The 16,242-nt window shown below is 43.8% G+C and overlaps 1 protein-coding gene across 2 annotated transcripts in view; it reads right to left on the reverse strand.

The window, feature by feature from the left end:
- The window catches only part of LOC138481081 (xaa-Pro aminopeptidase 2-like), a 633,999-nt gene that overhangs the window by 221,236 nt on the left and 396,521 nt on the right, over window positions 1–16,242 (reverse strand). For both annotated transcript variants that reach the window (XM_069612976.1, XM_069612977.1), the window contains one exon: window positions 12,256–12,345. In XM_069612976.1, the coding sequence (XP_069469077.1) occupies window positions 12,256–12,345 (90 nt within the window). The remainder of the gene's footprint in view (window positions 1–12,255; window positions 12,346–16,242) is intronic.

Here is a 16,242-nt window from a genome sequence, read left to right on the forward strand (position 1 = left end):
CAGCTTCACAAGTCCGGATAGGGGGCTCAACCAAACTCTCTGATCTCGCCAACCAAACAAAGCCCTACCAGATACTTACCACCACTGACCAATCATAAATGCATTGCATTATGTACTATGTATGCACCCAAGCCCATGTATCACACCTAATTGGTGTTTTACCTTCCCTATTTTTATAGCGGCTACTCAGCCTCCTTACTGAAGGACCAGCTATTATCACCACTCTGTGGCTTTCCAGCTTCCTTACTCAAGGACAAGCACATATCGCTTACTCTGGTAAGGACCCCTTCCAACCAGCAACTATAAACACCATAGCGTAGTTCATCTGAGTTAACCAACTTTCTCATCTCTCTTCTCTTTGTTCCTCCTTGGTGCACAAAATTGATCTCTGTATGCAATAATTCCACTGGGTTTCATAATTTAACTATTTAGCCTCTGTTAACGAACATGTATATTTATTACTGTCACATCACCACCCACCTCACTATTCACAATGCATATATGAATCATAGAGTTTCAGGGGGGTGAGGAGTTTTGGTGTCGGGACAACCGGTCCTCTGCGCACCTCCTGTTAGTGTTTGTAGTTTTTAGCCTGGCGCCTGGCACATGGTTTGTCTCGGGACCCACTCCTGGGTTCCCGGTTGGTTTGGTACTTGGTGGGGAGACAAATCTTTGTTAGTTGTGGGCGCTGGCTGGATTTAGTAGTCCAATTGCTGAAAAGATCTGATAGAAATAGTCCAGTCCTTGAGTCATGTGAGTTGTAGTTTTATTTGTGTTTAGATAATATCTTTTTTAGTGCCAAGTTGGTGAAACAAAAAAAGCTGACGTGCCTTTCAACCGAAGTCTTTATCAAGGCTCTGATTATAGTGAGTGGAGTGATGTGGTGTGTGTGAGTGAGGGGATCGGCGTGGTGACATCATATGAGTTTCACATTTGGTTGTTATATTGATTCATCATATTTTGTACAGATCCAACATATTTTGAGACAGTATTGTATGGGAAAAAGTAAAATACATAGCACATATAGCCAACCATTATCAGAGCAGTGATGTGAGGTGAGTTGTCGTGATTTGGTGATGGCGTTCAGAAAATACATTCATCAATGGTGTTACAGATAACAAACATCTTGGTGAAGGCAAGCATGGAGTTCCATTCAAGAGACAAAGTACCAAGGGATGAGAAGGGGGAGAGAGTAAAAGTAAGAAGTATATTAAGGCCAGTTGGTAGATTGGGAAGGTAACAGCAAGAAGGTTATCAAAAGGCCACAGTGGGTAGGGCTTACCAAAAAGTTCAGGTGGCAGCAGACTCATGGTAGAGCTGATAGCTGGTGACCCAGGTTGGGGTACCAGTTAGAGGCTGGTTAGCCTGGTCTGTAAATAACCATTAGAGCTAGATTAGGATTGGAAAGGAGGTCCCATGGGATGATTATAGTGGGTATATTTGATTGGTTTGGAAGTGGCGTGGGTGGGCCCTGATCACTGGTGGTGCAACTGGGAAGTGGTAATACCGGACTAGTTGTTGTTTGTTCATGGTGAATGGAACTAGGCGATGGAGCGTCAATGTGTTGTACAGCAATGTGAGGGCGTAGTGGCATGGAGATGCATGGGGTTTGGTCCTGCAAGGTTAATGGTGGTCAGGGTCACTCGAATTAGAGACCCCGTGGTGGGTGGGTGCTGGGCGGGTAGTCTGGGCATAAGACTGCTGGTCATTCCATGGGCAGTTATGCCCTTGAGGGAGATAATGTGCACCCGTGGGCAACAGCGCTCTTTGGTCGGTGGGGCGCATGAGAGGGGTGCTCATGCATTGGAAGAAGGTGCGCCCGGTGGTAATGGCAGGGTGCAGCGAAGATGGACCATTGCTGCGGAGCATGGGTGCAATCACCCTTGATATGAGAAGCGGGGGTGTTGGGCTGGTGGGCCGAGGTGCAATCAGAAGGGAAGAGTAAGGGGATCGGCGCTGCATTGTGGCTGAATCAGACTGCAGGACTGAGCCAATGACAGAAGTGACTGTTCACTTCCTGGCTTGGTGGCTGGGTCAGCTAGGGATTGGCTGATGGCACATAGTAAGGAGTGTTGTGGTTGGTTGTCCCGGTCAAGCCTCACTAGGTGGCGTGACTGCGGTGGCTCCGACGGATGTGCCGCGCACCTAGTAATTGTGCCGGGAGCGTTGCAGAGTAGGAGTGTGTTATTATAATTAAAGGATTGATTAAAAATATACACTTGTCCCTTATTAGTAGTGACATGTGAGTGCCCAAGCTTGTGCATGTGCGCACGCATGCACAAAGGTCCTACAGGCTTGCTTGGGGGATTTCTGGGTAATTAGCAAGAGCAACAGAGCTATGTCTTGCTGTGCATCAAAAGGTGTGCCTGGGCTGGGTACATGGTAGTTGTCAGTATCTGGGTATGTGGATGGTGTTAAGAGCACTAGGGTGTGGCATGGCGCCGGAGCAATAGAAAAGAGGGGGAGTGTTTGTGAGTCTGGAGATGCAATATCCTGTACAGTGTTAACTGGGCTGGTATGTAGCAACAGGTCCCTGATCCCCTTGGATATTGAGGGGTAAGGGATCAGTGAGGTGTGGTTGGTGGGCCGTGTCACTAACAGGCGCACAGCATTGGGGAGCTTAGAAAGGAATTAGGAGTGGCGAGGAGGAATGCCTGACAGGTGGCTGTCCTTATTGTGTTTGTCCTGGGCTGCCGGGCTTGTCCTTTGAAGTTGAGACAAGGTTAGAAAAGAATTGGGACAGAGACAGTTAGACTGATCACAAGAAAACATGAAACCCATGGTTGCTGTTAAGGCCAGTAGTGACTCCTCTGTATTTGCATATTAGTCGAGCTTCTTTTTGGCGTAGGTGGAGTTCCCTGTCACCACCTCTTGCATCTGTTGGTTTTGATTCAAGACCCACAAAGGTGATGTCATCTTTGTTGTCCTCCTGATGTTTTTCTTGCCAATGGAGGGCCAGTGGGTATTTGGAGTCTTGGGAATGGAGTGAGCTTAGATGTTCCCTTATTCTGATTCTGCGATCTCTTTTGGTACTTCCAATGTATTTCTGTTTACATACACATATGATGGTATAGATTACATATTTGGATTTGCAATTGATATATTGTCTGATGGTATGTGTGTGTCATTGTCATTGAACTTGATGGTCTTAGAGTTCATAGCGAATTTGCACATTGAGCACATCCCACATTTGTAAAAACCTGTGGGTTTACTGCTTGTGAGCCAGTTTTCGTTGGTTCTGGGAATAGGTGCCATGTATGAAGGGCTTAGGATGTTCCTGAGAGTTCTTGCTTTCGTGTAGGTTAGGCATGGTTTGTCTGGTAGCCATTTGCTGATATCATCATCTATTTTTACGATATGCCAGTGTTTCCTTAGTATTTTCTGCACTTGTTGGCTGTCACTGCAATATTGGGTGATGTATCGAATCTTGTTGTCATTGCTAGCCAGTTTCCTTGGATGTTCTCTTGGTGTCAATAGGGTTACAAGTTCTCCTTTGGTTGCCAATATTTTTGCTGCTTCAAGTGCCTGCTCAGGGTAACCTCTTGCAAAGAAGCGTCTGGTAAGAGTTGTACATTCTTTTCCATAATCTAAAAGCGAGGTGCAGTTTCTTTTGGCTCGCAAAAATTCCCCTTTTGGGAATGTTGTTGATCACTGATTTCTTTTGTCAGCTGGATGCGTGTAGTATGGAGTTCACCTCAGTTGGTTTCCTGAAGGTAGAGGTTGTGAGCTCTTTGCCAGAAGGTATGATCGTAATGTCCAGAAAGTCAATCGATGTTGTGCTTGAGGTTCCAGAGAGTTCAATGCCAAAATTGTTATCGTTGAGGTATTTTTTGAAAGCCTCAAGTTGTTCTGCTGTACCCGACCATATCATCAAGACATCGGGCCTCATTCTGAGTATGGCGGTAAGGGATAGCGGCCACCGGTAACGAGACCGGTGGCGGTAATCCCTTACCGCCATACTCCGAGTTCCCTCTGCGCCCTCGCCCTTAACGCCTGCTTTGAGCAGGTGTTAAAGTCGAGGGCGCAAGGGGCCTCCAAGCCAATAACGGTGACCGTAATGAATGGTCACCGTTATTTGCATCTTCCCCATTCCCATTTGGGAATGGGGAAGAGCCTTGGTGAATGGGGAATTACCGCCCCGCCAACCTTGGAATGGGGCGGTGATTCCGCCATCCACCAAGGCGCTGCCGGTCCGGGTACGGCGTCAACCAAGGCGTTAATAGCGCCATTGGTTAGCGCCGTACTCGGAATGAGGCCCATCGTCTATGTAGCGTAGCCATTTGTAAATGAAGCTGTTGAAATCCTTGTTAGCAAATGCGTGGACCTGCTCGTAGTAATGCATGAACAGATTTGCCATAGGAGGGGCATATGTGGCACCCATGGCTATGCCTTTGGTTTGTTTGTAATACTGTTGGTCGAATAGGAAGATGGTGTTAGTTAGAGAAAATTCAAGGAAGTCTTTCGTGAGTTCTAGGTGCAAGCAGAAAGAGGCAGAGGTTTTGGCAAAGGCGAAGTTAACTGCTTTCATGGCCAGTTTGTGGTCGATGGCTGTGTATAGGGCTTTCATGTCGAGTGTCACCAAGGTGTATTCATCGTTCCATATAATGTCTTGTAGTACCAGTAGGGTATGCATGGTGTCACGAATGAAGGACAGTATTTTTGTTACTTCTGGTGCCAGGATATTGTTGATGTATTGGTTCAAGGTTTCCGTTATCCATCCGATTCCACTCAGGATAGGTTGACCCTCCGGACTCTTTGAGAATTTTTTATGTACCTTCGGCTGGGTTGTAGATACTTTAATTCATCATCTGGCAAGAGACCACGGTTGGGCCATTTTGTCAATAGCGTATTGGCTGCTAGTATGATATCTCATTTGTGTTTTTTTTTGCCAAATTCTCACAGCAACCGGGATTTAACAAGTGTGTTAGAGCCATTTGGATGTAGTCTGGTCTATCCATGATGACCACGTTACCCCCTTTGTCGGCTTCTTTGATTATTATTTGATGGTTCTCTTGTAAGGTCTTGAGAGCATGTTTTTCTTCGTTAGTGATGTTGTCAGGTATTCTAGTGCGTTTATTCTTCATTTGGTCCTCTAGGCGCTGTAGATGTCTTGTCACTGCCTGGCTGGACCACCTCAAGGACTGGACTATTACTATCAGATCCTTTTAGCAATTGGACTATTAAATCCAGCCAGCGCCCACAACTAACAAAGGTTTGTCACCCCACCATATAGGAATCATGTATGTTGGTTTTTAATTCATCAATGTTTTACAAACATGCTGCGTCGCAATAATTCACTTTGTCACCATACACTTGCACATCACCACACATGTACCGCCTTGATAAAGACTTCGGTCGAAACACGTGTTGGCTTTTTTCACATGTGACCAGCAGTACACGTGCCAAGTTAACCACTAGCACGTATGTGCTCAATTAATCAAGACTTTCCAAACAAATTCAAGGTGTATTGATTTTTTTCAAATTAATCTATACTAACAAGATTTTCCTAACGACTCTCCTGCGTCTAATGACACCTGTGTCACCATCAAAACCGATCTGCTAAAAAATAACAAGAAAGTAAAGGAACAGTTAAACTGTGAGTGCCACAGTGATAATTATGATAATATATAGCATCCAGAGAAACCTCAAAACAAAACTTTACCTGTCTGAAGATGTGTAAATTACACCAACATCTAAGAGCCTAATAAATCAAGTAATGAAAACATGTTCTCATAATGTTCTCACAATGTGAGGCTTTCAGTTTAGAAGATGTTATGTTATATGAAGTAAGAAGAAAATATGAAGTAAGAAGAAAGTACCTTAATGAGATAATTTCAGGAGTACTGGATATCAGGACAATACTGAAAAAATAATATCCATATACTTAATGCTATCCAGAAAATGCTCTGACTACCAATAAAATATCCTTTAATTGTAATAAAAAAGAACATCTTCTAATAGTCATGACCTCACCTTATGAGAATTTTGCATTTCCTCCAAAAACGCAGACTAGTGTGTACGGACAGCAGCTAAAAGGACGCTGCAGTGCTCACGCCTGTTTTAAAGCAATAAACTGGTCAAAATGGCCATTACGCATGAAGTCACACAAACATGGTGACGTCATCATGCAACGTTATTCACACGCAGCGAGTATTGTAAAAAAATTCTGATAAGCATTTACAGTAGCCGCCTAAAATTAGATCTCAATTACTACAGTATTCTCCATAAATAGCAACCTCTGTACATAATGCTCTTTCAACCTCTTTCATTTGCATAAAAATATTTTCACTAAAAAACATATTGGGCCTCATTACGACCCAGGCAGTAAGTTACCGCCTGGGCCGTCACTTTACCACCATGGCGTAAACTATGTTTACGCCATGGTGGTTGGCGGACTTACCGCCCCATTCCGAGGTGAGTGGGGCGGTAAGTCCCCATTAACCCATTTACCCTTCCCCATTCCCATTTATGCCCCATGGGGCATAATGGGAGTGGGGAAGGCGTTAATTACGCCACCGTAAATTACGGTGGCGTAATTAACTCCATGGTCCCTTAGCGCCATGGATTTTAACACCCGCTAAAAGCGGGTGTTAAAAGCTCCATGGCGCTAAGGGACCTCGTAATTGGCGGTAAGGGGTCGGCGCAGCTAACGCTGGCGTAAACCCCTTACCGCCAGGGTCGTAATGAGGCCCATTGTCTAAGACTAGGTTTACAGACCATTGAAGTCCAGAGGGAAGCACACATCATTTTGAAGATCACGTTCTCATGTTTCTGGTACTGATTCCACAATCGAAAACATGGAAAAACAAATGAACATATTCACTCTAGCTGTCAAACTCTGAACCTTTGTACATGTTCCATGTTAATGTCCCAGTGTAATGAAATGTCTTGGTTTGAATCATGTTAAACCTATCTAGTCCTAACTAAAAGGGGATTTCCTTACCTAAACTAAAGAAACTCGGGTAATCATCAGGAAGTCCATGTGACTCAAAACAAAAAGGCACCGTCCCAGTCACGAAGGCTCCTACTCTATCCGTGTCACTACAACAAAACACCATGTAAAGTGTCCAAACGCCTCTCAGGTTATTCTAAACAAAAGTTCTGCAAAAGTTAGTTCTGGATTCTCTGAGACACAACAGAAAATAAACTGTCACACAGAATTCCTGTGGGGCTTGGAGAATTGACTGCCTTCTCCTAGCTTGTTCCCAAATGTCTTTCACAGTTCTTAACAAGGAGTGTAGCTCCCTTAGGGAGGTTTCTGCCATCTCTGGCTCTTGTACAAATCTTGATCCGCCCCCACTGGGATGATGAAGCTGTTCCTGGAGTCCCTATCGACTTTCCAGCACCACACTCTTGTGGAACGGGCCTGGGAACTGTATCACAAAATGGTTTATGTTTTTCTCTCTTTCTATATAGTTTTGAATCTCGTAACTTTCCGTCCCTCTACCGGACTTGCATGTGTTCCTGTTACGTTATCCCAGGGAACTCTTCACCGGTTTAGCCAGTTGTCGCGGGACCACACTTCTTAGTTCAACTTCTCCTTTTAGTAGTTCTCTGCTTCTCGCCTCTCTCCACCTCAGGTTATTGTGTACTGACTCGGCGTAACTGTAGGACCCATTGGTCACGCTGTGACAGGTTGCACCTCCTCCACGGTCTTGCGCTCTCTCCTGATAGTCACCTACGTGGCTCTGTTGTAGGCTACAGTAAGCATCTCAGCACCATTGTCAGACTGAACAGTCCACCCAGTACAGGTCATGCCACCACCTCTCAGACTCTGCAAATCTAACACGCCAGTTTCCAACCGACTTGCAAGACACTTCTCAGGTGTCCCGCTATTTCTTTTCTCAGCCTTGAAGCAAGGCCTTGCTGCCATCTCGCGAAGCCCTCCACCAGCTCTCCAGGCTTCAATGCGGCCTCCTCGGTCACCTGGTTCTCCCTCTGATCATATTACAGCTTCAGCATGCCAGATCTGCTTGAGCCTTTGCCGGACGGGTTAGAGGATGACGAAGAACACAGTCCGTCTTTGCTGTTCAGTTTAAATAGCCGGAACGGCCCCAGCATAACGTCCTTCCAGTTGACATCGGCTGCTTTAGCCTTCGTCCCACTCAAATGCAGTGTTTTTGAGCACCTTTTCATCTCAGTACTTTTGTCATCAGATTAATTTAATATTTCACAATAACACATAATTTTGGAAGTGATCTTATGTTGATAAGATTTGGGTGTTATCGTCAGCGTATGTGGTGGGATTTCAGAGGGGTTGAGCCTCCCAATCGAGTCCTTATCCCCAGGAGAGGAGTCCCTCTCCATGAGATCTTCCCACATGTTACCACCTCAGGGGGTCTATCGCTTAGAGGCCCCACTTCACTAGATTTACGGTAAGGGATGTTCCTCTGGGGAAAAGTAACGCCATCTGAAGGATCACCACACCACACACAACAATGCAAGAACAAGGTCACAATTTCTTTCAGATTCAACACAGTAATCCCTGGTCGTCAATAAATGCAAAAACCAGCATTCACCAACCCTTTCTTTGCAAACGAAAAATCGTACTTACCCATCTCAACCTTCATCTACCTTACAGACATCAGTTCCATCGACATCCTTCACACCATAGTACAACCCACCAAAACCCCCACTGATTAAGAAGCATCAAGTGCCCTCTTTGCATCATACCCTTTTCCCCTTCCACCGCCACAGAGACAGACAGCGCTACCACTGCACCTTTGAAAGCATTACAAGCAGTATCCTGTTCTCTGTACTGTAGCTGTTGAGGTTTAATTTGTGTCTTGAATGTTTTCACTGTGAACTTGTCCTACAAACTCTGGTCATTGAATGCAATGAAGGTATGAGCAGTTTTTCATATATGCAAATAAATAGCCTTAGGTAACCAATGAAGAGGCAGATTATGTTATGCCTCTGCTGCATTTCCTATTAGGCCTCTGTTTTTGGGGACACAGGAGTCAATGGACAGCTGTACATCCACAATCCGCTGTGAAAAGCACATGCAGCACCAAATGTAGAAATTTGAGTAGTGCATATGTGAACTATATCCTACCCATTTTCTGCCTCTGTTTTTCTTCTCAGTTCTGAAGCACAGCAAAAGCACTGAGGGAAGGCTGCAATCTGTTCCAATGAGATCAACCTTCAGGTGGACTACTAGGAGGATCGTTGCCAGCAGTTTGCAGAAAAGACCAATGTCTTTGTGTTGCCTCGAGCAAAAAAGTGAGGGAGTTTGCTTTTCCGATAAGGGTTTCTGAGTAGTCCCTGCTACTAAATCATGCACATCTTCCACACCCCAGGGATAGATGTCCCAGAAGATGCAGGTGAATGGGCAAAGCTGTGTCCCCGATGTGCTCATTCATGTGAAATGTGCTGAGACTTCTGGCTCCTTGAGAATGTCTGTTCAGTTGTTATGAAGATGTAGAGAGTCCCAAATAGACTTGAGATAGCCTCCTGATGCTCTACAATGTATAGGAACAAAGGATTTTGTGGATGGTGTATTCGTTAAGCACTTAAAGGCTTCCATAAATCATAGACATTGACCTCGAGAAAAGGATTTTAAGTCACAGGGCAGAGTAGATGAGAGGATTCCTCCTCAGTAGACCCAGCAAAGACAGATAAAACCTCAAACCCCTTGTATGTCCTGATCTACACGCAAAAAAATAACAGAAAGAAGGGAAGGTTGTTACTGTGTCCCAGCAGGGTAGCAGTGCCCATAACATTCTCTCCAACCTCAAGAACTGTACGGACAACAGGTGATAGACATGAGGGAAAGGAGGTGGATTGCAACCTACAATGACACCACAAGTACACAGGGAAATGTAAGAATCGTCAAATTCCCTGCTTGCTTAGATACATCAATTTATCCTACTCAATCCATCATCCTTCAATGCACTCTTAGATATATGACCTTCCTACTCAATCTTAAACAATGCTGTGAATTGCTTGTATTTACTTTACGCTCTCCTCGACAGGCGTAGATAAACGTATTGACAATCAGTATACACATCCATTGTTTTGAAACCTAATAGAACTGTGCATCATCAAAATGTTCAGCCTACTTTCTATCCTTCTAAATATCGTAGACATTCTTATGCATCTTATACATTCAATTTGAATGTAATTCACTGTGATTGAGCACGTATAAACGAACATACAACTCCATATGATTGCCCATGCATTTTAATAAAAAATGTAGATGGAACTCATTGGTATACACGTGTTTTACCCAGTAGAGTGTTAATATAGCACAACCAGTGCTATGAGCTTCTTCAGGGCCTCGTTCTGTTATAATTGTTTGAATGTATATGTCAGGTAATAGTTCTCAAGTTACACAAGTTTAAAATGAGTATTAGAGTCACAAGAGCGCATGGAAGAATACTTGAATAATTAGGAATAATTTAACCAGCTGCACTACAGAGTTTGTATGAAATAAATCACTCTCCTTGCAGCCAAAACAATGTATTCAGCCAAGTGTGATTCATTTCATGTATATTTATTTCTTTTATTCATTATTTAATCTGTTTTAGTTAAAACCTTGCGCATTCTATGCATGATCCTAAAACGTTCACATAAGATACATGTGACATTTACACAAACACGCTTAAAATAAATTAGATAAACACAGAAGCAGCGCCTGTCCTTTTAAAGAAAGTAGAGAATACATAGGATAGCCAAGCACAAGAAGATTGTAAAATACCTAATGCATCTCCTAGATTTCTATAAAAGGGATTTCAAAAACCATATTAACTATCAAATATTCTAAGAATATAGATATAACAAGTTCACACTACCAGGAGTTTCCAGTATGACACCGAAAAATAAATCTTTTCATCACAAGCGAAGTTCAACTTTGTCAGAGTTGGGTAGCCATCAACCATGTTCAGTAGAATGCCAGATGCTGACCATTGCCGCTGGTATTCAGACAATACTTCCCAAAGGACAAACCCTTTATAGAATCTAAGTTGTGAACAAACTCACCAATGTAACGTATGTACAATAAGCCCAGTGTGGGGCATTCAGTTAGGACATGCTTAGCCGTTTCCATGCACTGCAGGGTTTTACAGCTACGACAAATCCTGTTTTCCCTTGTTATTTTCTGTGCCGAGCCAGTTTATGCGGGACAGGAGAATAAACCTATGTAGGTTTTTGGAGGGACAGAGTCTTTAGTAGGGCTGTGCTTTCCCCTAGGTGTTTAACATCTCGGGTACATGTATAGAAGATCTTAATGTTGCCAAACAGGTGTAATTATTTCAGATATTATAGACAGAGCGTAAGCATGGCCCAAGTTAGAGCACAAGTATTCATGTCAGTGTCACACATTCATTCATCACATAAATCTTTTAGCCCGAGATACAAGAGCGTCATTTTGGTCAGGTGGTAAAACGACCCTGTTGCTAGAAAACCTGTGTAGACAGATTCTCAGTGTGTTTTACTTCCTCCAGCCCACCATCAACTTGGGCGGGATGCACAGTAGGATGCAACGCATTGTGTGCTTCCCAGCTCCATGCAGGAAATCCGCCTGTCCCCCCACCTGCATCACCATTTTGATGCAGGCGGAGAGGCAGTGCCCCCTGTGGACACGGTCTGCTCTGTTGTGTGTGTAAGGAGGATGCAAAGTCCATGTGGGTCTGTGTAATATCGGTTGCTACGTTTTCCTATTGGGTGTAACCAGTTCTCTTGCAACGGCTAACCAACTTTTACACATGCGTGCTCAACAGAGGTCTAAGTGAATTCATTGCAAGAGGAGACGTTGGACTAACGTGCCTAACTTTCCAACATGCCATGAATGATTAACATCTCTTGGTAAGAGGCCAGAGCAGAGAAGCGGTAGTAGTTGGTCCCTTTCCAATGAATACACCACCAAGAGGAAAAGTAGAGTCATCGAAGGAAAGTTGTGGTGTTAGTGTGCTCCTGAAATAAATGAGAAAGGTTCTAAGTCATGCGTAGAGCATCCCCAAGGTCAGCAAGCCAGATGCCTGGGAATAGCAGTGCTTGCATGTCTCTAACATGGGCGCACTTATTGTGTTCTCAAATAATACAACATTGAAACGTTGTAAAAAGACGTGCATTGGCAAGAGGATAGCTTCAATCAGCAAGGTGAACCAAGAAGTGCATTGAAACTGACGAGTTGTTCTAAATAAACGTGCAAGCAGAAAAGACCACAAATAGAGATCGCTTCAGTATCATATCCAAGCCAGTTAAATCTCAACAGATGGCAAAGCCTATGCAAATATGTAGTAGACAAGGACTTACATGAGCTTTTCGAAGAAGCGTTTGCTCCTTGGAGTTTTTCACTGCTTTCGTCTTCATCACTGGAGAGAAGTTGTCTGCTAAAAGTTTATCCTGAGAACAGCATAAATTAATATGAATTAGAGGGACCCATTCAATTTAGAACCAGATAGAGTTAACAGAAGAAAGGTTTGGTTTTGATTCTGCAAACATTTGTTGTGCAGTTGTGAAATATTGCGCTGCTTAAATATGGAGAATCACATGGTCCTTGATCAAAGATATAGCAAGCTTTACAACTTCTTGAACCAGATATGTTATATTTTGTCTACATTCAGGTATTCTGCATATTTATAGATAAAAACATTAGCTATCTGACAATGTATTCACTTTTCATATCTGCAATTGTAAAATGTATAATGTCGACACATAAACTGGTGTGATTATGTTAATGAGAATTGCACCAGGTCTGGCCAGGCCCCCACCTGCTCCCGAGCATCATCGAAAGTGCAAGCTGAGAAACATTCAGGAAAACACCTATGGGGTACGCAGCCTCCATGAAGAGTAGAACAGGTAGCGCGACACAGGTAGGGCGGGATGTAGTTTTCATTCACATAAGTAGGATAGGTTGCAGAATACCCAGACAGGGTTATACAAGTAGTATAGAGATGGGCAGGCAGGGAGAGGTTTCAGCATACATGGGCAGGGACTAATGAATGGCAGCATGCAAAAGACACAAAGAACACTAACATGGCAGACAAAGAGCCGAAGTACCGTCATTGCTCAGACCAAACCATGCAAGGCCCCGTTTCTGAAATACTGCATCCAGATATTCTATTACGCCCGAGGCTCAGAAGCAGCCCCAAGCACGAAGGTCAGTGCATCGAAAGGAGTTCGGTTTAGAAGCTTAATCCGCACCAGATAACGTTTTCCGAGGATACACAGCATGCAATTATTAAGGTTCATTAGTTTCAGATTGGTAGCAGTGAGAAATAGATATATTCTTGAATGTCAGCTGCAAGTAGCTACTGTGCCAATTGATCCTATAATGGATGCATATATAGCACCCCAAGTGGCTGCTGAAGGAAATCACGCACACGTTATAGTAGCAGAAAATCTAATAAATAGATGAAATTGAGCTCTACCATGTGAAACAATGGTCATTTATTCCAGGCCCAATTAAGTAGTGCACCTGCACCTGCCACTTTGTTAGTAAATCCAGACATAGAGACAACATGCCAAGGCCACAAACAGACCGGCAGATAAGGCCTTAGGCCTGGGAACGAGAAGGGAGTAACTTCTTTAAACTGGAACATAGCGGTTCGACCACCTCTCCTTCCCCACCACGTACCTTGGCACAGCATAAAAGTGCTTGAGGTCAGATGAGCAAATGACCGACCAATCAAATAGCGTTCTTCTTATCTCTTAGTGTAGTAGATTGCCAACCAATGGCATGGTAGATTAAAATGTATCATTTGTAGAAGGATATATCTAGGAGGAGTTATTAGTTGTGAAAGAACCAATAGCAAACGGTTCACCTATAGGTAAATATATGTCCTATATTCCACTAACCAATCGAGTGAGAGAGCAGACGTTTTTTATGATGATTAGTATGACATCAGCTATGATGATTATCTTGTTTATAACCGTGTTGGTCCAAGTGTCATTTTGAGATTGCCTTTTGCAGGGGTGTTGCTAGGTCTGGAAAAGATCTGGGGCTACACTAATGTTGGGACTGTCGGGACTCGGGGCTAGCTAGTCTTTTGGTTGTAGCCTCTGAGCTTCTATCTGGGGCTACAACCAAAAGACCCAGGGCTATAACCCCCTTAGCCCCCACCCTCAGCAACGCCTCTGACCTTTTAAATGCTCTCCCAGCAGCCATTTGTATTGGAATAAAGCTGAGTTTACTCCATTATTGAGTTCGTTTTTTCTCTTATTGGTGTACTTGGGCCTATCTTAACACTGGCAAGCAGTCTTTAGATCCCAAAAGGAAAGCAGGCAGAAGAGGAAGGGATCAGCAAGTCATAATTTAATGATGATTTTACAACATAGTGTTAAGGCAGGCACATTTTCAATGTTATGTAGTAAGCCAGGGAGGGAGACCCAAAAAGAAGGACAAAGCAATGGAAATGCATGTCCTCCCTTGTTTTCCTGTCATAAGAGCTTGAACTTCTACTGGTAGGATATGGGGTGACATGAAGAAACACAATGTTTAAGTTTATCACATGTTTGCCGGGGAATTTACAATGAAGAAAAAACTTGCTGTGCAATGCAAAGGATCTTGAACTTGATCTGTAAGTCCACAAAGAGCGAATGGAGAGAGGCTTGTTGTGGAATACAAAGGATTTGTTGGTCTATTGGGAGCCATTGGAAAGAGGTTCTGTGTTGAGTACAAAGTATCTTAGCTATGTTGTTGGTTGACTGGGAGCCAGTGGAAAGAGACTGAGTGTGATATACAAAGAATCTTAAACTTACTCTGTTAGTCGACTGGGAGTCAGCGGAGCGAGACTTGTTGTGTAATGCAACTGTTTTTAAACTTCATCTGTCGCTCTACAGGGCGCATGGGGAAAGTGACGTTGTGTGCGATTGAGAAGATCTTAAACTGATTCTGTTGGTCCAAAATAGAAAGAGGCTTGGTGTTCAGTACAGGGGATCTAAAACTTACTTTGTCAGTTCACTGAGAGCCAGTGGAGAGATGACACAGGAGGACACAGCAACACTAACTGTACGCAGCTAGTAAGGGAGAGACATGAGCTCCGGGAGCTGGGCGACGCTGCTGAAGTGTGTGCTGACATGTGAGGCCAACGAGGTTAACCTAGCGACAAACCCAGAGAGGTGATTGCCTTTACCTGGGGCAAAAGGGGGTTGCCTGTGGATGTTCAGTAAGCCTGAGAACCAGATGGAGGAGACATAGCAGAGACAAAGGAACCAAGAGGAAACAAGTGGGAATCAAGGCTAATGGGGCACAGTGAAGGCCACATTTACCAAACTCACTCCATGCTGGAACTTACATTGTGAGTTCCTAGAGCCCATTGAAGATATATCAACCAAAACCCTGCTGCAGGCTAGAAATTAATGTGTAAGTACCTAAAGCCCATTGAGAAAGCACGTTTGATCCAACCCAGTGCACTAAGAAAGCCACGAAGAAAAGATGCAGATTTGGAGATGCATTTATGGGTGATGGCGAGGGTCTTGAAGGTGATTCTTGCTTTGATGGGGAGCCAGTGGGCCTCTCTGTGAGTTGTGGAGATATGGGGCGTTGTTTTGGATAGTTTAGAGTTTCTTTAGATTCTGAGATGAGATGCCTGCAAACAGGGCGTTGCAGTAATCTAACCTGGCTCCCACCACTGAGTGGGCTATGGTCAGACAGTTGTCTTTGGCAAGGAAGAGTCTGGCAGCATTAATGAGTTTGGTAGAGTAAGCTGCCGCTGGAGAGATGGCATTGACTTGGCAGGTGAGGGATAGGGTTGAGTCAAGGTATACTCCTAGGGTTTTTACAGATGCAGAGACTGGGATAACTGAGCCATCAATGTTGAAGGCTGAGTTTTAATAATTAGTTCTTAGAATGTGTTGAGAAATCCAGATTAAAAAGACATGCATTATACTACATGCAGGAATCAGTAATCCCCAAGTATTTTGTGAAAGAGACTTTGAAAGATAACATTACATTCTGGATACAGAAGAGGGAACTCTTGGGAAAAATACTTTGAAAAATACAATGCAGTCTCGATACAGGAGTGCAAACTCAAAAAGGATCTTGCGAAATAGACAGTGAAAGAAAGCAGCTTGAATCAAGACTGTGAGCATCCATAGAAAGATACATTGAAGGATTACAATGCATGCTGGGTACAGGGTCTAGCAATAATAAGTATCTGAATAAAAAGAGCCTTTGTCACAGTCCAGGCTATACTGCTATGGAGAATGAGCACTCCCAAAGACCAACAAACCTGAAGACTGGTGATGACTCCGCCAGGAAGACGCAAGGGCTAACATAGAGAAGCATTTCATAGAATG

This window comes from Ambystoma mexicanum, chromosome 5p (assembly GCF_040938575.1).
Source record: "Ambystoma mexicanum isolate Mex_15411 chromosome 5p, UKY_AmexF1_1, whole genome shotgun sequence".
NCBI classification, from domain to species: domain Eukaryota; kingdom Metazoa; phylum Chordata; class Amphibia; order Caudata; family Ambystomatidae; genus Ambystoma; species Ambystoma mexicanum.